The 24,647-nt window shown below is 40.4% G+C and overlaps 1 protein-coding gene across 1 annotated transcript in view; it reads left to right on the top strand.

Annotated features, from left to right (window-relative positions):
* Positions 1-24,647, top strand: part of alk (ALK receptor tyrosine kinase) — a gene marked incomplete at both ends in the record, with an annotated part of 222,817 nt that overhangs the window by 5,897 nt on the left and 192,273 nt on the right. Inside the window, one exon of the mRNA XM_079174739.1 lies at positions 11,983-12,135. Coding sequence (XP_079030865.1) covers positions 11,983-12,135 — 153 coding nt within the window. The remainder of the gene's footprint in view (positions 1-11,982; positions 12,136-24,647) is intronic.

Below are 24,647 nucleotides of genomic sequence, written 5' to 3'. Positions count from 1 at the left end.
ATGGCGCAGAGATGCCGTTGCCTGGAACAACGGGAAACTATCAAACTGTTAATTTGATTTGATACATACTGTGAGGCAAAAGGCTTATTTTATGGTTTTGGTGTTGTAGTTTCTTCAATATCTTCAAGGCCGTAGAGGGTCTGTAGTGAAGGATTTCTCTTGACCTCCTGCCAGCGTGTGCCGCCTTTGTAGTTTTTGAAGAGTGGATGCTCAGGATAAGGTGAAGGGAGGGAGTTCACAGGGATGGGAAAGCCTGACATTTGACTTTGACCCCCTTTGATCTAGAATCAGAAAATGTTGCAGGCAGTCGATCTTAATACTGTACTTCCAGACATCTCTCTTCTTGTTGCTCGCTGTCAATAAACGCATTCAGTTACAATCAAACCCATCTTTTATTTCAAAACCAGGGGAAATCGAGAACAAGTTACATTTTTCTGCAAAAAGGGAAGGCCCAACTGATTAACATCAACTCATACTGGGTGAAGAAAAACAAGCCATGAAATAAGCGTGTCCTTATTAATTTGTGCAACAGAATCAGAGTTCTCTGTGTTTAAGTGTCGTAGATCATTTCTTTGCTGCACCTGTCATACCCGCTGTTTGTACAAAATCACTCAAAAGCTACTCATCCATCTCTCTGTATGTCAAAGCTCCAGCTCCCTTGAGAGGAAATGAATTTGCCTAGAATACCTAGGCCATAAAAAGTCGAATGGATACATAAATAAGCTCAGCCAGACACAATCTCATCCTAATCAGGAAATAAACATATTCATCATCTCAGTTAAGGGCTTCACGGGGAAATTTGTCAGCGCAGTTTTCACTCGCAATCCACAAAGGGGCATACATCGTTGGATGTAATTTACTTGATGTCAAAAGCACTCCTGTGCAAATTCAGCCTCTCATTTTTATAAAGCATGTAATCACATATTTGTGCATTACTGGGAATTTACTATTATTTATGTACAAAATGTGAGATGGCATCCGTTGCATCTCAATAACCTTTTGTTTGCGTAATTCGACACATCACTCAATCTCACTGTCTGATGAATGAGGTCAGGGTCGTGTAGGTACGTAGGCTCAATACCAACCACTTAACACAGTCAAATTCTCTCCTATATGTGCTAAATTTGAAATTCAGATCATATCGAAGATTGAGGGATTGCCTCCACATGGTTCTCAAAAAGGTGACTGTTGAAAAAGAAACCTGTTGAAATACCACTAGTGTTTTGTATATAAAGTAGAAAAGGGGAGCAACATTACGGTGCAGTTCAAGTTATGCCTTATGAATCGAGCAATTGAGACCATAAACTCATGTTCACAATGTTTACTGAACTAACATCAAGTAAGAAAAGGGTAATTTTCTCATAGACTTATATCAAATCTGTCTTCTTTTTGCAACCAGATGAGTCGCCCCCTGCTGGCCATTAGAAAGAATGCAAGTTCAAGGCACTTCCACATTGGCTTCATGTTTCAGGTCATGGGGGTTGCTGCTGGGGTGTGCAGTATATCTTCGTTTTTTACATTCGAGGCTTCCATTGAGTTTTTTCGAATGATGCTTCAAATATCTTTTGGGGCTGTTAGATTGCTGCTAGCCCGCCTTGTTAAGCTACAGATGCTTGCCTCCCGTTCTGTTTTTGACTGTGATGAAAATGTTGTTTTTGAAAGGCTATATGCCAACAATTATGGATTAAAGCGGAATCTTTTGTTGAATAAAAACTTGTTGTGAATTTTGGAAATGATTACATCTATCTTTTTTCAATAAATGTTGACCTTTACACAGAGGACTCAGACAATTACACAGATGACTGAGCACCGCCTGGTGTGTGTGTGTGTGTGTGTGTGTGTGTGTGTGTGTGTGTGTGTGTGTGTGTGTGTGTGTGTGTGTGAGAGAGAGAGAGAGTTGGTAGGCAAAGAGAAGTTGGTCTTGCACGCAGTGTCGCTGTAAATTGTTAATAATAATAACTTGAACGTCAATGTTTTGAATGAGTCTGCAAACTATTTGGTACAGTTCTACAAATTTCAATTTGCCCTGTTTTATGTTTCCTCGAGCAGAAATTTTAAAGTGGTTCGCTGATTTCCTATTACCCATAATTTCATGCCAGGATGCCTTTCAGCAAAAAGAATCATCCCTTTAATTCCCTTTAAAGCACCTAAGCACATTAGTTGTATGGGCAACACCCTTTACAGGCCATGTTTGCATTGATTTGTTTTGTTGGATAACCAATGTAAGTATAAAACCAGCACCATTCACAAAGGACAGGCTGCTTTGTTAATGACCTCAACTGCATTTGCAAGTAAAGCTAACAAAATTACAAGCACATGTGAATAGTCTATCAAAGTATACACGGCATTGGTCACAGCCCTTACAAAGAAAATATAAATATTGAGCTTGATCTGTCATGTAGGCGGATGTAGAACAATGAGTTACAAGCCTTTATTATCATCATTCTCTTTTTTTTTTTCTTTCCATGTTGGCCATGCAGGTCCCACTACGTTGGTTCCGGCTTTAAATTAACTTCATCATCCTCTCTCATAGTAAGAAACGACATCCAGGAAGCAATAATTGAGCTTCACAGATTTGAAGTCTTTAAACGTTCTTTGTAGATTTGCATCTGCAAACCCCCATGAGGCTTTACGGCTTCAAGCTGTACAGGATCCTGAGCATCACCGCAACCAATGACAACCATCTCTTGGGGATCAGAACTCATCGATTGTCTTTAATTATCATCAACGCCTAGTGTGCTGAGGGCCCATAGACCAGGCCTGCAGAAAGGAAGAAAGAACAGGGTTTGAGTAACGATGATAATGTGATCATAATCAATATTGTGCTCTGGAAGCATTAGTAATGTCTTGGGATGCGGGACTGATTTAATTGCATTCAGATGAAATTACATAAAAAGAACGGTGTGTGGATTGGCAAATCATATCTGTGTGTGACAGCACATGGCAACTCTTTTGATTGACCTTCTTTTTTCATTTCACTCGGATCAAAAAAGCCCAAATATTAGATGACATAAGGTTGAGGTAAAACAGAGCCAGTTCCTTTCTGCTATGACAGCTTGAAATAATCAAATCAATTGATAAAGATATTATGGCTTTTCTGAAAATAATTATTGTGTAACAATTACCTGTATATGCCTTTTAATTAAATCCACTGAGCAGACGGCATATAATCTGGCATGTACTGTAATAAAGACAGTGGGTAGTGTTTTAAGTATTTACCTTAATTTATCCTGGAGCCAGTTGAACTTGTCCAGATGTCACAGGATTCTTTAAAACATATGCAGATGAAAACTACATAGAAGCAATTAATGAACATTAAATGTCAGGGGAGGATTTTACTATCTGATACAGTCACACAACATTTGATCATTTAAGAACTCTTCAGCCCGTCTTATCTATAGTTACTGACCTGTGGGGGGATAAATGGCAGATTATTAAATGGGGTCCATATCTATATGGGATGGCAAAATGGCAACAACAAAAAAAACTTGAAATTTTTGTGTCTAATATGATCATTTCAGCATTTTTCGAAAGCAAAGTACTTAATGCTCAGACATGAGTTGGGATCAGTCTTTTCATCTCGCTCTCAGAACAACAGCAAACAGGCGTACCTCCCAATATGTTGAACTACTATTTTGATGTTTTGTATGCTAATTTGAAATGCTGCATTCACACGGAATCAGAATCAAAAGCAGAATGGTCAAATTAGGTGCAGTGTGTCAGAGATTACGCGCAGCGGTAACGGTTAGACCGCATCATGATCCGTGTTGAAAAATGATGCTAGGGAAGAGGGACATCTGGAGAGCCCTGCTGAGCCTGCTGCCCCAGTGACCCGGCCTCAGATAAGAGGAGGAGACAATTGATGGATTGGATCGGATGTTACTTTACTCATTCACACAAGAAAAGGAACATACAGAGAAAGCTGCATTTTGTATCTACATGCATTACCCAAATAATGAAGACACTTAATAATTGTATTCAATACATTTTATTCCATCGCCATATCTTCATGCAAGTTTCGTTTTGCCGTCATGCCATTCCATCAGTTTTTTGCCGTTTTTTGTGCCGTCCAGAGCCGCGTGAATGCAACAAATTGTGCTACATTTGTCTTTTGGAATGTGTAAATGGTCCTTTACAGCCATTTATATTACGTTAAATTTCCTAAAATAGACAGATGGATGATTAAATATCTTAATATCCTCATTTCGAACACTAAAAAAGAGAGTTTGAAATAAAGTACATTTAATAAAATTAGGCTATCGGGGCTTTGGAATCATTAGGACATTGTTCTTCAAATTATTCAAAAAGTGAAAATGCAGAACAGGTAATTCATTTACTTTTACCCAAATATACAACATGTCCTATCACAGCCCTAGTATACATACAACAGCTAAAGTACATCAACATTTAATACAAGTTTCTTAATGCCGCAGGTAGGTTCTTCTAAAACAGGCACACATAAATTCTTCTCTCTGATATATTACAGTTTCACATTGAACACCTGGTTCTATTTCAAACAGCAATTACTGTGTGCTTGAGGACAAATCAAATATTAAAACAAACTTTTGGATAATGGGAGAATGTTTGTCAGGACCCTCTCCTAATTAACTCGAACCGTCTGTGTGAAATTTATATATTTTGTTCTTTTTAAGGTAAGCCTACCAGCCATTCGTCTTTAGTCGCTCCTCGATTTGCTTTGATTCGAATGTGCAATGATAAAAGGTACAGGAACCCGTGCCCAGTGAGGATATGATTACATAATCAGAGGGCAGCATGGTTTTGAAAGAAATCAAAGATGAGATTGTGAACGAATGGGTAATCCAAACAGTCTCCCTGCCTGGTCATTTGGCAAGTCATCAGTTCTTAGTCACTTTGCACATGTATAACGTGGGCAAAACTAGATGACAGGCCCAGATCTTGCTTTGCCGCAGTTGAATCATATCGCTCATCACCATTTGGCAGCAAACAGAAGAGCTTTCTTCGTCGGTGTGCCAAGTGCGATTCTGCATGCGTGAATTTTGGCATGATATCCGTGGGTGGAAAAATGTGAGGAGACAGCTCTGAAACTCATGTCCATGTTAGTCTCCGTGAGTGTGTCAAGGATGCAAATGTGTGTATGTAAGCAGTTTATGTAAATATTCTATTCTTTTTCCAGATTAACGAAACAGCAAGCCAAGACAACAATTATTGAAAGCCTCTATGATCCATATGTTTGAATATCAGAAGTTAAGGCCATTTCACCCCGTGAACCTCTTGGACCCGAGCGAGCCCAAAAGGTCTCCGTTCGGTTCCAAGGCTCGGTTCCGAATATCGTAGAATGGACTTTTCATAAAGAAATAAATAAAAGAAATAATAATTAATTTTTTTAATCTTTCGAAAAAAGTCTCCTTAACTTAATCATGTAAACCATTGTACACACTGCAAACACCATTATAAACTATTCTACTAACTAACTAAGAAGATCCGCCACAATATCATGTATTTGACACTACAGCCGGCGAGCCAACAACTCAGAGAATTCTTCGAAAACCATGGCCATAGTGTCTCCCCCGGCATATCACACAGCTAACAACATTAGCCCTTCACACAGATTTCACCGGTAATGTCAAAATTACTTTCCGTGAAAGCGTTCAGGAGTTACAGCCAACAAGCCACAGAAAGCACAACTCCCACACTGCCAAATATTAGAACCGTACGTATCATACCTTGAGTCGGTTTTTAGGGCGAAAACGGAGGAATTCTGAATTATTCTGTATTAGAAATGTGCTGACTGAGTAAGTCTGGAACTTAAAATGGCATTTCTCTGTTCATCTGAATCAAGATGGAGGTCAAAATGCTGGCGGCGAATCATACAGGGGGCATGGGGGCTGATCGCGGCACGGTTTTGGAGTTTTATTGGCTGAAAATTCTGTCAATCACTTAGCACCCGGTTCTAACGAGATGTCACATGACAAGATCCGCCCACCACAGGCTATGCAAGGGCTCAATACACACAGACAGAGACAAAATGGGTCAAAATAATGCCAAAATGATGAACAAACAGCTCTGTAATGATAGATTGTACAATATGAGTGATAAACAAAGTGAAATATAGTGAAATATATTGTTATATAGTATATACATATATAAGTACAATGGAACAGCTGAAAATCCTGGTTCGAAAATTAGAATTTGGCGTGTTTTTTTTTATATAAACACCTATAACTGGGGTTTGCTTCACTTTATTTCCACCAAATCTTTTTGTGAGGCACCTGCACCCTTTGTGCTATGAATATTGGGAATGTTTTTAGGCTAGACAGGGCCTCATTTAATAAATTACAGTGCTTTTTCTTCAGGCAAACCTGGGAATTTTCCTTGTTTACTGTGTTCAGTTTTCAGCTACTATTAACCAGTAACATATACACACTATTTACTCATCTCATCAAATCTCACAATCCCTAGTGTTATTCAAGCATCAACATTTTTAAAATAGACCTTGTAGTTACAGAATTGTAGTTTCTTTTGTATGAGTTACAATTTTCGAGAAGAGGCCTAAAAAAAGGCTTAGGGTTCAAGAGGTTTTAATTCGTGACATGAAAATGCCGAAATACTTGCTTGCACTCTCAACAGGTGACGTAGTATAAAATGCTAGAGATCTCGTAAGGTGGGTGGATGGGGAGCTGGATGGGTCTTATGTCCTGGCCGGCTGTTGTCCGAAAGTGGAAGTATCGTTTATCGTTTTTTTTATTTGAACTAGTTGATTTTGAGACCTCTGCTCGAAAATGTCATACCCATACTCAAAGGGGGTTTTCTCTCTAACTACAAGGTCTATTTGAATAATTTAAATGGCATAATAACACAAATAAATGTGAGCTTTGTTAAGATGTGTACATATCAGTGTATGTGTTACTGGTAAATGCTGGATGAATATCACACACAACTCAAATTGAAAATGTTCAGGTTTGCCTGAAAAAAATGCATTTTTATTAGTTTTCTCGATTTGAAATGATGCAGATACACCCAAATCAACTCTCACAAGTCATAGTACAAGAGGTTAGGGTCTGTAAAATGAAATTGGCTTGATAGAGTGAAGTGTGGCTGAGGTCAGCCAACGTCAATTCTGATTTTGGAAGCAGCACTTATAGCTGTTTTATTGTACTTTTATATACTATATAACTATATATTTCTCTTCTTTTATCACTAATAGTGTTCAATCTATCTAATACAGCAGTTTAGTAGATCCTGGGCCCTATATAAACCTGTAAAACATGGCTGATTTTCGTCTGAATTTCAGTTTTACAGAATGCAAGTGAACCTTACCAAAGCCTGTGATTGGCCGATTAGCGCATGTGACACGGCGTTGAACACAGAAGAGAGAAAGGAGTGTAGTGATACGTTCTTTGAGTTGATTGACAGAATTTTAAGCCAATAAAATAATCGAAAACCGTGGTGCGCCCCCAAGGGTCAAACCCATTGGCCAAAACTGAAAGAGACTACCCCTTCCTTATACAAGCTCATAGAGACTCCGTTTTCTTCCAGAACAACATCTAAAGGTACGGAGCGTTTACATTTTTATGAAGATGGGCTGAGTGATGATCTGTGGCTTATGGAGTGTAACTGTTTAATGGTTTGAAGGAGAAGAATTTGGAAGATATGGTTGGATTCAGTGTGGAGTCCTCATGCTCGTTTATATACGCTTTGTCTGTGAAAGTGCCGTAGGTCACACCTGGGATCGGTAACGGTGAACATAGCTCGCCTTCTCCTGGCGAAAAATAGGTGAAATTGTGGTAGTACTTGTAGCATCTTGGAGTACTTTGTGTATATATATGTTTTTGAGGGATTAAAATAGGTTACCCCCCCTAGCCCCCAATTGGGGGGCTCTCGGGTTGCCCTACCATGATTTTGTTTCTAAATCTAACCTACAATTAGATTTAACTAAGTGGTTTTGTTGCCTAAACCGTAACTGAGACACACAAACAGCCGTTGTGGCTGATAAATGAAACAAGAAAGGTGGCGTACAAAAGACAAAAATGCATACCAATGACATGCGGAAATTTCGGGAAATATTGTGCTATTTATCTATTACCAAGAGCAGCATCTGTCAGTCTGTCCTCAGGTATATTGTTGTATAGCCTAAGCTACTGTAAGCTATAGTGTCTGGTTTCCTTTTAGCAAAAATGATCGGAGTCAATTTGAGTTATCTTCTTGTAAACGGTTATGCAGTGTATATGTCTAGGGCTTTTATTGTCAAGGTAAGGACAGAAGGAGTGGATCAGGTCTGCATTGCCTTTGCCAGGGTTAAAAGGATTAATACAATTTGCATTCTTGGTTGGGACTGCAGAGCCGCAGTGTAGATTTTGAATTTGTCCGTTCCCCTAATTTTGTGATTGGTTGATAATTACTGGTGCTAAAGTTTAGAAAAATTCTTATAGCTAATAAAAACGTATGTATTGGGACGTGATTTAATTGCATGGATAACCCTCCCCCATATGTACTGTTCAGAGCAACTTTCAAGCCTTTGCTCAGGTTCTAATGAACACACTGCATCATTCCACCCATGCTACACACACATTTATTGAAGTGAAGGAAATGAGCTTTCACCGCAACCTTGAACCTCTCAATTTCTCCACATCTCATCAGCCCTTTAGGTCCCCGGTGGTAATGAGCTGCAAGAATCGATGTTTTTCGCCAAATGACAAGTTTTAGGCATGGAAACCATTACCCTTACTGGCACTAAGTGGCTGGGAACGACTGCCACAATGATTCCTCTGAAGGCAGCTGCCTCCTCAAGTGGACAGCCATGTCATTTAAAGAGAAGCATTACACAGCCCTGATGCCACCTCATTAGGTAAAGCTCCTTTTTTTAAGGATCCGGTCCTACGTCTCAATTCACTGATAACTTGTCCAAACTGTGTTCAAAGTCTCATAATATATGTTAAGTACTGTAGATGATAATGTTTAAGGAGATTAGGGAGACCTCTTTAATGGTGAGGGGTATATGATCGTGCTAATGGGATGCTGAAAATGCTTTATAGTGGAATAGAATATTGGACAGAAACTTTACTTTTTCCGCAAAGTACTTCATGTGTACGTAGTGAATTAGCAATAGCAATATAAAAACTACAAGTTCAGCACCACACTATACACTCCAAAGACAGATGTATGTATGACTTACAGTATAGGACCATATAACCTTTGGTGTGCATTTGCTGGTGAAAGATTTGTTACAGAATAGGACATTATTGACGTGAGTTTCTGTAAAGGTCGCTTTCTGGGAGAGATATAGTTTTATGCCATTGGCAGTTTGTTGTTTTTTTCCCTCCTAGCCAGTGAAGTTACAGCCAAAGCTTCCATACTATGATTTGAAGTTTGAAAGCACATCACATGAAAATATCAAACTTGGTTCATAATACTGTACAGAACTAAACAAAAATTGTTGAATACTGCCCCTTTGCTGCATATCATCCCCTCTCTCTCTCTCCTTTTCTTATTTGGCTGTAACATAATAAAAGCAAAAAGACATTTTCTGCAGACCTGTACAGAAATGACAAGCACTATTGTAAGACTAGTTTATTGTTGTATGCTAAAACTCAAATATGGGTTGAACCACAGCAGCCCTCTGTGACACTGGTACATGTTCTCTGTGGTCTATTAGAAAGTATTTTATCTGAAGAACAGCCGCACTGTTAACACCCAGATAGATCAGGCTTTACAATAAGAAGTGTGGTGGCAGGGTTATACAGGGCTGCACACATTTTTTCAAACGAAACTTATTACAAACCGATGGAAGTGAGTGCTCGTACTCTAAAATCAACAAGGGAAATTGATTCGATTTCTTGGAGATAGGCTCAAGCAAATGCTGAGAAAGCTTTTCCCAGTTGTCGATGGACAGAATTGCTCATTTTATTCTTTTCACTTTCAGTCTTTTCGCAGTTCTTTTGTGGACATTTTCTAAACCAGTACAAGTACATCTCTGATTTCTTTCAGTGATTCAAATAGGTCTACTGGTCTTATTGTCGGCTGGTGGAGTGAACAAAGAATATCGTGTCTGGTTATCCGATTACTGTTCCAACATAACAAAATAAAAACTGCAGTCTTTGGTTGTTTGGGCAAAAAACCATGTGTATGTACTGTATCTTTAATCTAGAACAGTGGGTAGAAGTAGCCATCAGGAACCTAGTGGGGTGCAGGCAGTATTCAGCCTGGTCTGTAGCAACAAAGCTACATTGTTAATTATGTACATAAGTTAACTCACGTGACACACTTAAATACATACGTACCTTAAGTTACGTAACAAACACTCATTTGTTACTGTTTCAATTCACATTGTGAACCATGTGTTTAAAACTGCGACTGCAGTCCGGGAGAAAATACATTTCCCTCTAAACATAATTGAGAATGCGGTTTAGTTGTTTGGGAACCTAATATCTCAAATGAGGCTTTCATGGGGCGCTCCCCGTAGCTCCCCGTTTTTCTGCCTGTGTGCAGGTGAAACAGAGAATATACTTCCATAGAACAACATTCTTTTATTTGGAGAAGAAACTATACTTTTTCCACGGTAATCTAAACTCTTTGGCTTCTGCTGTTATTTATTATGTTTACATGTATCCTATGCTGCCACATCAAGCATGCTCAACCATACTGCCATGTCGAATTGGTATTACTTCTATATGTTAAATTTGTGGTAAGTTAACGCAGCTCTACAAAACCAGAAAAATAAAAAAAATGGTGTGTGTGTGTGGGTTCACATATTTTCTTTTATGAGCTGTAACATGATTAGTCGTAGTGAAGCTGTTGTGCGAAACGATGCATTCGTCTCACTGTCACCTTTCTGGTGCACAGATTTGCTGAATTTTGACATTCGAAAAATAAATTGTGCAAAAACAACAATATTTTGACCAAATATCGGCCTAATGCATCATAGCATTATCGCACAAACATGTTTGTATGTTCACAGCTTTAATGTGATCTTTGTTGATCTATTAGTCACAGTCCTCCACAATGTTTAAAGCCCAGCCCGCATAGGACCACTTTATAGTGGTAGATCACACGACACAACACTATAGCACAAGAAGTCATTTGAAAGTGACCAAGCCCCCTCAAACTGCGATCTACCGAGCCACAGGGAAGAGAGAGAGAGAGAGAGAGAGAGAGAGAGAGAGAGAGAGAGAGAGAGAGAGAGAGAGAGAGAGAGAGAGAGAGAGAGAGAGAGAGAGAGAGAGAGAGAGAGAGAGAGAGAGCTGACCCTTAATTTTCTCCCTGAACACATTTTTTAGGGAGGGTATTGGAGCGGTAATAAAATACCTTAACTTCTACCACAGCCAGCCCAAGTTTTGCAGCAATATTTAAATACCCCCGCCCCCCCACCACCACCATTAAAGTTGTTACTTTTGTGCTTCGTGTGCGGGTGTGCGGGGATGTTGTGCAACCAAAAGCATGAGGCCATTAAAAAAAAAAAAAAAAAAACTGTCCAACTGACAGGGTTCTTCCTCCCTGAGCCCGTTATTACATCTTCCTTCTGATCTTTTTAAAGTTTTCGTCAAATCGTGGAATGAAGCGGAATATTTAGAAGATTCTGCAACAGTTCGAAAAGCTTGTTTCGACTGTAGTTAAAGAAGCAAGTCCCTCGTTTGTTGAAGCTGCGGACTTTCAATCAAAGACCGATCCTGCTGCGGCAACGTTTTGTTTATTCAACTGAACACCTCTTTTCCCCCGGCTGTTTATGTATTTTTGAAATGCTTGTGCTGCGTTTTATATTTCCATTCATCTTTGCCTGCTATTATTGAAGCACTTGCTGCTGCCATCATTTTCTTTTTTTTTCACAGTGAGTTTGTGATTAATGAGATTTTATAAGGTGGGCTTCAAGATTCACATTTGGACATTGAAAACATGTCTTTCTGCTGATACTTTTATTGTCCTTTGTTGTTTTTCTATTGCTGAAGGCTTGAATCTTTGTGTACATTTCAGGCATCTCCATATGTAAATGCCTCTTGTTTCTTCCAGATCACCGATGCCTTGGCAGTAGCAGAACATGTGACCAGCACCTGGAGGGTATCCCAGAGTTCACATGGAGCATAGTGGCTGCCGGGGACCTGCGGGAGGAAAGGAACGAGAAAAGCGAGAAGAAGGCAGGAAGCCCCCAGGGGTGGGAGGAAGGTAAGAACGAAGGTATCAGGCCCCCCCCTGTTGCAGGGGAATTTCATTTTTCAACAAACTTTCTCAATCTTCTCATCCTTTCTTATTCATTTCTTAGTCACGTTGAACTTGGTAAAGAACGCATCGTCCGTTACTTTCTGGGCAACCTTTTTTTCATGTCAATGTCACTGTTTTCTCGTAGCAAGCTTTTTTGTCTCTGTTGCATTATGGGTTACTACTTTAGCAACTCTAAGCCAACCTCCAATTTGTGTGACTCATACATTCCCCACAACCTACTCCCTACACATACTTTATCGCTCATCATAGTCTTGCGACTTCTCTCAAAAAGCCCTTCGGCTAACTATTGCTAAATTAAGTAGCATATTAAACTTGGCCTGGTGTAAATAGCCGAATACCTGCCGGGTGCAAAAATACACAACTTTTAACTTTTCCTAAAATTTTCTCAGGCAAAAGGCTGAATATAGTTTACTGAGCCAGTAGTCTGAGACATCTTGTAGGTCCCTGCCTTCAAATCTTCCATATGCCCCTGCATCGTTCATTTTCATACCTTGGAAGATGAGAAAACCGTGTCTCGTCTTATCTCCTGAGGTGATGGTGAAATGGAGGGAGACAGAGGGGTCTATTTATTTCCTTAAATGTTTTTTTTTCCTATCATGAGCCACAAGTCTGAGACCAATTTGGGTGGAGTGCTGGAGGAAATTGGAAAATAGTGAAATATACTGTATTGACTGGTAAGAGAAGGGAGTTGCTGTGAATGTAGTGGAGAAATGATTGACGTCTGTCCTGTCCTTTAACTTATAAACGAGGGCAGGGTATGTGTGTATGCATATGTGTGTTGGTTCAGCTAAGTGTCTGAAAAAAGAAAAAAAACACAAACAAGTATCACAGGGTCCCTTGATTTCTTTCCGTCATTATGATCAATTATGAAAGATTACTTTGTTTTCCACCTATGTCACATAGCTTGGTGGCACCTTACACTGGTAATAACATAATAAAATGGATATTCGTTTGATAATAAAGAAATAATTCATAATTAATTAATGCTATGTAATTACCAGAGTAATAACCAGGTTATACTTTGAGCAGGATGGCCATCGCTCCACCCGCCTTAATCTTTGCCAAGGTGCTGAAAGTATAAAAAAGACCAAACTAATAAGAAACAGTAAGATCTATGCCGTGTTGCACTTTAGCATTTTGCAACCATGACTCACGGTTATTACACAGACACTACCACAAATATCTCCACACAAGCATGTTGGAGAACTGCAATGACCTCCAGGTAAGCTAAAAAAAAACATGACTGGCTCTCTCTAGAGCCCGTGTTTAGTTTGACCTTCCAGGGCTACTGTAGAAACATGGCGGTGCAACTTGGTGGATTCTGTGAGACGGACCCGTTATAGATATGAAGGGGCTCATTTTAAACTAACAAAACACAACGATTCTTAATTTCAGGTGATTATACACGACTGAAAACGTATTTATGAATATTGTACTCCATTTCAGCCAATAAATCCCACTAAATCTCTTACACTGGCCCCTAAAATATGTTTTTGGCACCTTATTACTTTAATGTAAATTTCAGTCCAATATTACACAGATGTACCCATTGTTAATATCAAGCTACCACCAGGTTATTACTTTGATAATTACGTAGGATTACTTAATTACTAACTCTTTCTTTTCAAACTATTACCACACTAGTCCCATGCCATTAATGAACTATAAAGCAAAGTGCTACTGAAGTGAAATTTTGACTCGGAGAGGGAAGATGGTTTTCAGTATGAAATGTCTTCGTCCATGCCAGGTTTCTTTGGTTGTGTTTTCTCATAACCTTTGTAGTCCTCTCTTCAAACATAACCTTTACTATCAAGCTAGATTTTCATACTTGCTTTAAATATGGCTCTATTAACTCTTGAATTGAATGAGGGCATATACAATATATTCTCCCTGCAACCCGGATTACTACTCAGTTAAAAGACCATGACTATACAAAATTAACAAAATTGGTTTCTCTGCCCACCTAAAAGGATTATTATTGAGTAAATCTAACGGATGCTAAATCCCCAAGACCAGAGCGATTTATTTAAAAATGTATATGATATGCACACATTGAAGCGATTATCTGTAAAGCAATGTAATTAAATGGGACATCAGGCCTTTGTAGCCTTCTCCCTGACCCTGTAACAGCCATAGTTAAAGTCACGCATGTATATGTGCAAAAGACAAAAAAGAAAAGACAATTATGCTGATCGTGATTGAAGGTTGGCAACGCGGAGTACAAAGGAAATATATGTGCATAATCATGTTCGAGCCCTCGGTTAGCCACAATACAGTTGGCGTGTTTTGAATAATTGAGCTGGGCGAGCTGCTGTCTCCACACATTTCACCGGCGCTTGTGATTTAAAAGGGATGGAAATAAGAGATGAATACTTAATGGCTGTGATGAGTGAAATCGCTTGAGCTGTTTTCTACTGTATCCAACTCTTCCGCTGCGAGATGTTCATCTTTGAAGCTCATGCCGTTAGGACAGTGTTGCTTTTATCCAGAGATGCTGGTAGTTACCGTGAAAGTTGTGCAGACCCGAGCTGACGAATCGCAGATGGTAACAAGATCAGTGCAAGTCCTGCTACCGTCATCAGTGCTTTCTATTGATGCCTCTGTGCTGTATAGTAGTAGCAAATGTACTCACGTACTGTACTTAAGTGCCATTTTGCATAGACGGTGCCCCGTTAATTCATATGAAAGTTGCTCAGTGGCGAAAAAAGTTTGTCTCCGAATATTAAATTCACAGGATCTTCGGACAATCTTCCGTAAACCCCGCCCTCCCAGCCCTCAGTCCAGCCTCTCGGGCTCATTCACATGAACTGAGGAAGGTAAATACTCTTAAAACCTTATGATTTAACAAGGGGCTATTCAAGTGCTTGTACTGGAAAGTTTATTCACCAACAAAAAATAAATAAATCATCCTCTGAATTGCACATCTTTTTCCCAATGTACGTTTTTTCATGGGCCCAATGGCATCGTGTGATGGAGAAGTTGTTACTCCACCGTTTGGCCGTGATGTAAAATTTGCCTCAAAGCCCAACACTCCTCCTGGGGCGTTTGGTTCAGACTGCCGAGCCTCCGTGTCATCATTTCACCACCTTCATAAGTGAAGGCACAACTCAAGCGCTATCTTCTTCATTCGTGCTGTAAATGGAACCTTCATTTACCCCTGAGATCCCGACCCGGTGGAACACAGAACCAATCTAAACGGCAATGGTGTCATTATTCTACAGCCATTGTGGAATATGGAACATTAACTTCATGATGATAAATCAACGTAAAGAAAAATGTCTATTACCACTTTAATACAAAATATAAAGCAACTAATAAATGATGTATTATTATAGGTTAAGCTACCCAGCAGTATATGAAGTAATTGAAACTATCCTCACATTTAAACATTAACATTTAACTGATGATAATTCAGTGATATAATATTTATGAATCTAGAATCGGCCATTTTGCATAATGAGTACTTTTTACTTTGAGTACATTTATTGTGATGCTAATACTTGTATACTTGTACTTTTGTAATTTTGGCTGCAAGATTTTTATTTCTAACAAATTATTTTTGTTACTTTTATCTAAGTAAAAGGTCTGAATACCACTGGTATGTAGTGATGCCCACTGGAGGATACGTAATGGCCATTTATAGTATAGAATAACATGAGGCTATAACACTGCTTGAACTTCCATTCGCACTGTGACAGTTTGCAACATGTATGATACCCAAGATCCCATTACACTTTGGCGGAGATGACGAATTGATGCAATTGTTGCCGGTCATTATCATGATTTGCCTGGCCATCACTAGACATGTGACAGCACGGTGCACCCTGCTCCTCCACTCAGGCTGATATACGGGGGCGGTTAGCCACATTGGCGCTGCGGGTAAAGCAAGTAATAAGAACAGCATGAGGCAACGGTTGCCCTCAGCAAGGCAACTGGCGTAAAAAGAGGAAGCTTAACATTCAGATCAACAAAATCATGGCGGTAATTGTGGAACAGGTTCGACGCATTAGCTCTGTCTGTCGTGAAGGGTTTTTTTTCTGTAGTGGCTGGCTAACAGGTGTTGACACGCAGCAGCATGTTGGAGGTAGAGCTCAAGGAATACACGTCCACTCAATCAAACCGTGCTGCAAACGTCTCTTTTTTACACTAATCGAGCTGATTGAAAACGAGAGCACACTCTAGAGAGGTTTTGAACAGAGACGCGTTGGGAGAGGCGTAACAAGGCCAGAAAACCATGTAAATGTGTTGAGCTTCTCCTGTGTCCTCTCTGCACGGAGCGGGTCATCTCCATTCCACGTCTGCCCCCCACGGTGATAACTGATTTGATATGTCGCTCTCACACGGAACAGAGAGGCGTGAGGTTGGAGCGTGGAGCTGGCTGGCACGGAGGAGATCTCCAGTAGAAAGCTGTTTTGCTGGAGCCATTGATTTGTTTGTCTTGTAATGGGGTGGCCCCGGGGCTGTCTGTCATCTGCCAACTCACGGAGTCATTTGTGGTTTACTTAGCTGGGCTGAGCATTATAGGATTCAGGATGGAAAAAAAAGGCAAAATGTAGGGGGAGCTTAAGCTTACTGAAGCTTATTAGGGACGGGAGGAACCAGACTTTTTAATTTGATACAATACCTATTCTTTGTGTTACAATTTGAACAATAACGATAGTCATTTCTTAAATGGGTGTTGGATTGTTCAAAATAATCTTTTCATAATGATCTTTACACTCTAAGGAAAATCACATAACAGCCATTCATAACAAATTAATTACAAAATCAAATCAAAATGTAAAGTCAAATATATATAGTTTGTGTTGCATTTGTGTTGCATTTTATCGCTACAAATGGTGCATCTTGCTGTATTTTTATATGTACTATGTATAAAGTGCATTACGTATCGCATACTAAAGTTGGTGAAGCTAGATAGATCTTACACTGGTTTACCAGAACTCTACACAATAGCATACAAAAAACACCCACACAGAGCAAAGGTGTGTGCGCAGCCGGCTGGCATCCGGATTTGGTTTTTGGCGAACTTGGCCGGCACAACGACCTGCAGATCGTTCTCCGCCAGTTACTTTTTCACTGACCGTGAAGTGGCACTGCTGCTTTGGCTCAGTCACTACATGCTCTGCTCTTTGGGAGGACAGAGCAAACGGCAACATGGAGGCAAGCGAAGGCTGCAGCTGGTGGGCACTTGAGCATAGCTGCCCAAGCTTTTAAAGAGCCTTTTGCAGAGCCTCAGTGGGGCCCTTTGGGAATGCCTTCCTGAACCCTCTCATAAAGGCCTGGGTTAACAGTCCAGACCATATACATTGGTAAAGAACACTGCAGGTGATCCTTATTATTGGGAGCTCCGCACAAAGTTTCTCAAAGTTTCATCTTAAAATGAGCCAGAAGAAAACTTGTAACTACGTAGTTGCTTTCACCTCTACCCAGTGAGATTACATCTGGACAGATCAATGGTCCAATTGCCAAGCAGGCAGGAGAGCCACCCAATGCACCCAGAACACTTCTTATCTGAGCAAATAATTATGAACCATTACCTTGGATGAGAGGCAATTTGTTCTACTTATCTGTTTTGGACCTGGAACATAATAGCCCTGGCATTTGAAGCAACACTGTGCTCTGGGATCTGCAAACCCGAAATGTTAAGCATGGTTAAAAAAAAATAAAAAGACAGGATAGAATGGCTACCGTCATGGCAACACACTTGGCCTGTCAGACCTGTGTTTGTCTGGAACTAAAAAAAGAACAGCAAGGCATTAGGAACTGCACAGTTGTCTTGCAAGTAGAAAACAAAAGTTGTCTCACCCAGGCGGCCTGGCCAGACCTCTGACTGAACCGATGGATGGAACGTGGATTGTTAGTCAGAACTTAGTTAGTGAAACTTTTGACCCACGAACTTTTGTCCATAACATGCCCCCTTCTCATGTATGTTTCATGCAGGGCTAGTTTTTCAGTGTTTTTGTGCAATGCTCTATACAATGAAACACGCTACAAAATACACACTCTGCTTGAGATTTAATGGGGACTTAAATTAGCAATTCAAGCTCCAACACCTTGTTAAACACAACTTTGTAGGCTTCCAGAGGCAGCGAAGGTCCTCAAGAATATTTGTATGATCAGAAAAAAAGCCTAGCTGTTTGTTAGACTATAGAACAAATGTATACACGGATTGTGATTCTACCAGACGAGCCGCAGTGCGTTTCAGAAGTGTCCCAGAAAGCAGCTCTTCGCTCTGATCCGCCAATAATAACACGCGCCGTTGTTGTTGGAGCCGAGGTGTGTTGCACTGAGCAGATCAAGCCAGGTAAAATGACTAACAGTCACTTTATGTGAAATACAAATGCTGAATAATTATGTGGATTAATGTGTTTTTCACAATGCACAGCCACAAATATTGTGTCCATGTCCTTCGTGACTGGCCTGTTAACGGCATTAACTCTGTCTGTGGTTACAGCACAAAACTGAATGTTTGTGGCTGTTTGTCGCCTGACCTCATTATCTCTTTCTTTTTGGTGTGATTTCTCCAAACGCCTCTGACTCAACAGTTCCAAATCATCTACTCTTGAAAACAGGATATGCTATTAAAAGTGGCGCTTATACCCGGGGACCCAACTGTGCTCTGAATAATGTCACCGGAGTACGTACCTACAGATGTAAAACGGTTTAAGATAAACGTGTAACGAGCCCACTTACTAATTTCCCGTGGGCATGCGTCTGTTAGTCATTATAAGGAGATGAGGAGGAGATATTGGACTCCAACGTACAGCCCACTGTAGTAGTTTGATGTCAGGAAAGGGCAAAGTGCATTTTTTGCAGATTAAGGATTAATAAGAGGGACGCACTATACACTGAACCGCCTCTTCTTAGGAGTGTACCTCAGGGAAAATGTAGTTTCCACAGTGGAAGCTACACTCCGAGAGAGGTGATGCTCCGATTACCATGGTAACAAGAGAATGTCTCCGGGTTAAGGGCCAGGTAAACCAGACGCTGTACTGACCTCATGGGGGGGCAAATGTTGATGTCTGCACGCAACATTCGCTCATTAAAAAACACTGCAGCTTCGTATCATTGGAGGTTTGACCTGTTTGCTGCATTCATACCTCCTACTTCAGGTCAGCATAATCAATCAGCAGTATAGACCGGCCAGGACGTGACACGCAACGCACCTGGATCAGCCGGACCGAGAGGAATGGCAAGTTCTCTGTGTGAAGTTGGACCCCAGGGCTCCAACCAGTCCTCTTTCCTTTCAACCTTCCTTACTCAGAAACAGCACTTGATAAGTCACTGCTAATGAGGTGGTATGGATTAGCCACGGCTTCTTTCTTTTTTTCTCTCTCTCTCTTTTCATCCATGATCAAACCTTGAAGGGTTTTTTTTCCTGAGCCTATAGAGGTGATCGCATCACGGAGACCCCCAGGCGTTCAGGGAGCAGTTTTTAATGCACCCGGCCACCCGCATCCCCTCAGTGTCTAACGACACACAGAGGACCTGACCATCGTCAATAATCCAGCAAACGGCCCGCTGTAGACCCTGCTTCTGTAATGAACTGCCCTGTACTATGAAAGCGAGGTCAGCGGAGCTCAGTGGAGCACAGCGCTACATTGAGCTCGTCACTTTTGATGTGCTGTGTTATTTCAATAATGTGTCACTACTCCGATTGACATGCAACTTAATTACCCTGTTCTCAATAACGTAACAATCACCTCTTCACATCTTTGGGGCTTCAAAAATGACAGAAAGAAATGTGAAATGTGTGTCTGCTGGTGGCGGGTGTGTTTGTTTAGTGCTCGACACGTTGCTTACCTGTAGATCTGTAAAGCCCACAGACACGCATACTGTCCTGCATGTGTGAATTAGAGTTCATTGATAAATGTTCCTCAGTTTTCAATTTGCATTTGTTATGTTATCCTATTCTTATGTATTGTCGTTGGTTTTGCTTAGAGCGAATGGGTATGAATAGGAGAAAACTAGTATTTTGAAGTTGAACTCAGGAAGAAAAAAACAATAAATATATATAATAATAATAATAATCATTAATAATTTTACTCACATTAATAATTCTATTGATGTCAATAATGTAGTTTTTATATATGCTGATAACTCAAACAAACTCCTTTTCATTCCCATCAAATACATATATACATATATATATAAAAGCACTGCGCAACCAAAGAATACGGATTTTTCAAAGATATATATAGATCATGTCATGGAAACCAATAAGTGTAAGTTGGAATTCCAGAAAGTCAGTGTCGCTAAAGTTCAATGTATGCCAATGACTTGTGAGAATAAACCACCTGGAGAGTTGGAGATGATCTCAATGGTCGGGTGCTCAATCCCATAACTTCACTACAATTGCTCCGAAGGTCACACATTAATAATCAATATTTCAATTAGAATGTATGTCCAAAAGCAAGCTCTTTATTTTGGACCAGTAGCAGAAACATTGTGTCTATCTGTTAGATCATGGTGGATTCAGTCGGAGTTGGCCTATTTCTTTTTGTGTTGTTTTTTAAACTGTGCCAATTGTTAGTTTTGTTTCCTGCAGACGTGCATTATTTATGGGTTGTGTTAGTGTATTGTGTTGAGCAGCGTGGTTGAATATTCCTGTATCGCCACCAAATAAACTGCGTGGACCCCAGATAGAACAGCTGCTGCCAGGAAAAAGCCAATGGGATCTCAATAAACAAAGAAACAAACCGATGCGAAACACTTAGAGCTAAAAGAAATACACAAGCCAGTGCCAAAGCCTTCATGTATCTTGCCGTGGCCTCAGTCGATGGATCGTGCTCTTAACTCCAACTGAGGCTGAAGCTATTCAGGGCAAACTATCCCCAGGGATAATAATTACCTGTGTGAGCTACGGAGATGCTGTCATCCTCCATTGTTTCACTCTCTCGCACGTTTAATGAACTACAGTTAAAAGACAAATAAAACAGAAGGAAGCAATTATAAGTACAGCTTACCTTTCAACAACGGGAAAAGAAAAACCACTCATTATCTCAACGTTCATTCTGATGTAATTAGGATACCCTCTGTGGAATATCCAATTAGTATTCCAGTGCTAGGTTGTTGACGTCGCTCCCAAAGCGTGGCCACTGTGGTTGTATGTGCAGTAAGTGTGTCTTGTTTTGCAACTGAGGCTGTCTCCTGTGATTCCAGTTAATATAAATAACTTGAGCAGGGAAGGACATGGAATTATCTTTGCTGCCCCTTGTGATATGCATTATTAAGTAACAAATCAAATGACTTGTTTTGTTAGATTTGGTTTTTCCAACACTTGGGTTGAATGTTAGATGAGTGCAAAACTTTAAAAAGTAACCAGAACCCCGCCCTGTCAATTACTCCCACGTTCGTTTGCCCCAAGGCCACAACAAAAACACATTTCTACTCTGATATTAGGCAAACCTGTTACTGCCAGTTAACTGCCAGACGCTGCTCACTTAGTCTTGAGTGGATCATTGATCCCTAAAGGTCTGATCGATTGGTTTCTTGAGGGCCAGTGTCTGCCATACTCAATCCCGTACCCGTATCCAGCCCGCTGCAGAGATATCTGTCCGCACTCAATCAATCAGCTTATTGATCCCGACCTGAACAAGGGGGCAATAGGGTGTGTGGGTTTGTGTGTAAGTGTGTAATGTTGAAGTAAGCGGGCTCACACCCGCATTCATCCATGGAATTACCTGGACTTGGTGAAATTGTGCACTGGAGCTCAACCCATTTGTACAATTGAAGCAAACTCAAGTCAGCAGCAGTTCAGATAATTGAATTCCTGGAGGAGGTGGGACCAGGATGGGCCACGTATACGGCTGTTAACTTCTAGTCTGATATTAGATTTTTATGAATGAAAGCCTGAGTTGTACCTGTGTTTTTTCCTCCAAACTTTTACTTTAAACGAGCCAAACTGTAGTGGCCCCACTGACTTGTGTTCAATTTTATACCGATTGCGTGCATTGTTTAACTGCAGTCACCAACTACGTTGCATCGGAACCATGCAGCGCTCTTTGTTGTTTATAGAGGGCGCGCTATCCGTAGAGATTTGAGGCAATGTCCATGGTACTGAAAAATGGGTGAAGCTCGATGGAAATAATACACTTTCTTAGCTCGGAGAGAAAGCGCTGAAGGCAGCAAATGGATGTTTCATGGCGTTGCAAACGACTGTTTCTAAGCCCCACAAATACAGCTGTTTCTAAGCGCTGCCAACAGATGGTTCTCAGAATTGCCGCCTACATAATGGAGAATAATACTCCAAATCACTCCAAACAATGCTTTTGCTAACGTTTTTAAAAATAACAACCAGCGAATGTTCTGTGAACGTGATAATACCGTCCTGTGAACGTCCTGCAAACGCTCAATAACTGGCCACATAGTCATTTCTGCTGCCTTTTGTGGAAACCAAGTAAACGACAAAGACTAAACGTGAACTCTCAGGAAACGTTAGCTGCAATTAACTGGTTTGCGTACATTCTGTGAAAATAAGGGAAACAACTTCAAGCAAACTTTTTGAAAACACCCCACGATCATCTGGTTATCAGGGTTATAAGTGTGCGTAATAGCTTACAGTCCATATTAACACTAGTCATTGGTTACCAACCAACATCCCCCCATTAAAAGCACTCTAGAACCAGGCCTATAGCACTCTCTCACAAACTCAAACACACACACATCCTGCATCGGGATGTGTGACATTGCACTCCCCGTGGCTGTGATCAGACACATTTCTGCTCCCACTGGGGACTTGCTGAGGTGAGTGGAGGGTCTGATTCATCCTCCATCTTGGACAGGGTTCTGCCTTTGCTCTAGCTCCCCCCCGCTGGTCTTTGAAGCATCTCGCATCAGAGACTCTTGTGTGTTTCCAAGCTTGCAGTTTTTGCCCTCCGCGCATTTTTTCTTCTCTTGTTTTTTTTAACATCACGCCTTCGAGGGCAAAGATTAAGACACATACACTCAGTGACAAATGTTACCCCTCTGCCCAGCCCATTCTTTCCTGGTTTAGTATCGTTCTCCCAGCAAAACTGTTGCAGTCCCATCACTCTTTGATTAATGAGACCCAGATAAAGACATTTCTCTACTGTTTTAAACCCTTTTTGGTCTTTCCAGTGAAAAGTAAAAACATCTGCGCTTTGTCACTTAGTTCTGCTTTTGAAATTATAAAATGATGGTGTTGGAACATCCTCCCTTCATCTCTTTGCATGCATTTAGTGTGCTTTCTACCTACACATACACTCATATTTGACACTGGGATTTTGAAGATGAACATTATGGTGGGTTTCCAACCTGTACGGTGTGGTTTGGAACTGGCCTCCTCAGTACATAAAGCAGTTTAATAACATTGATAAGAAATGCAGAGTCAGGGAGATAAGAACAGCAAAGACAACGCAGACAGATGTCACAAGAAAGAATAGTAGATTTAATATGTGATCCAGCTTGTAAAGAGGGTGAGATGAAATGCAAAGAGTGGTGAAATGGAAATGTTTTTGTTTTGACTGCGTCAGTGATGAAGGTTTATCATATATACTGCAGAAGGTGTTTCTGATGGGGAGGAAAAATATGGCAGAGATGTGGCCAAGGTGACTGAATTCATTAAGCACCATTAACAGTAATAGAAGCATTTATGACGCAGCAACAGCATGGCATAAAGTGGTTGTTTTCAAAAACAGAAAATGAAAACCAGTAGAAGGTATGGGCTCATGAAGGTTTAGAGGGGGAAAAGAAATTAGCTTTATTGTGATTGTTTTATAGGCATGTGAAGGGACAGCATTTGCTTGTATAATGTTCTAGTTTCGGCCCGATGGCAACATTAATTCAGCACTCCCTGTCGATAAACGGCGACAGAATGTTGATTCATTGGTAGCTTCAAAGCGTCATTCATAGTGTTGGCATTCAAATTCTAAATCAATGCTGCACAGCTTTTGGCTTTTTGTGTATTCATTGTGTTTAGACCCGGCATTTTCTGCACTGATGCAGATAAAGATCAGGCTGCACTAATATTAGTTATCATACTTTGTGTAGAGTAAGATTACAGTTGTGGCAGTGTGATTGTTGCAGACTCATATAATCCAAACATTTACGATAACTCCAGAGCGTTTAGTCCAAAAGTCTAATTTGTTTTGAAAAAACATCGATGTAATCATTTCCAAAATTCACAACATGTTTTTATCCATCTAAATATTCTGCTTCAATACATATTTGTTGGCATTTAGTCTTTCAAAATCAACATTTGCCCTGCAGTTAGCCACTTTCAACACCAATGCACAATGCGCAATGCACTTTAGACCATGTGCAATTATTTGCGCTAAATTCTAACATTAGCATGTTAACATGCTGACAATGACATGGCTCACATACTGATGTTTAGCAGGCTTAGAGTAAATATTATTATTTACACTGCTCACAGTTTTTGTTTAATCTGATAATACTGACATGTTCTAAATAACATGAGTTAGTGATACGTT

Source organism: Pholis gunnellus (genome assembly GCF_910591455.1).
Source record: "Pholis gunnellus genome assembly, chromosome: 15".
NCBI lineage: Eukaryota > Metazoa > Chordata > Actinopteri > Perciformes > Pholidae > Pholis > Pholis gunnellus.
The sequence above is the reverse complement of the archived record's forward strand: the minus strand, read 5'-3'. Positions and strand labels throughout refer to the sequence as shown.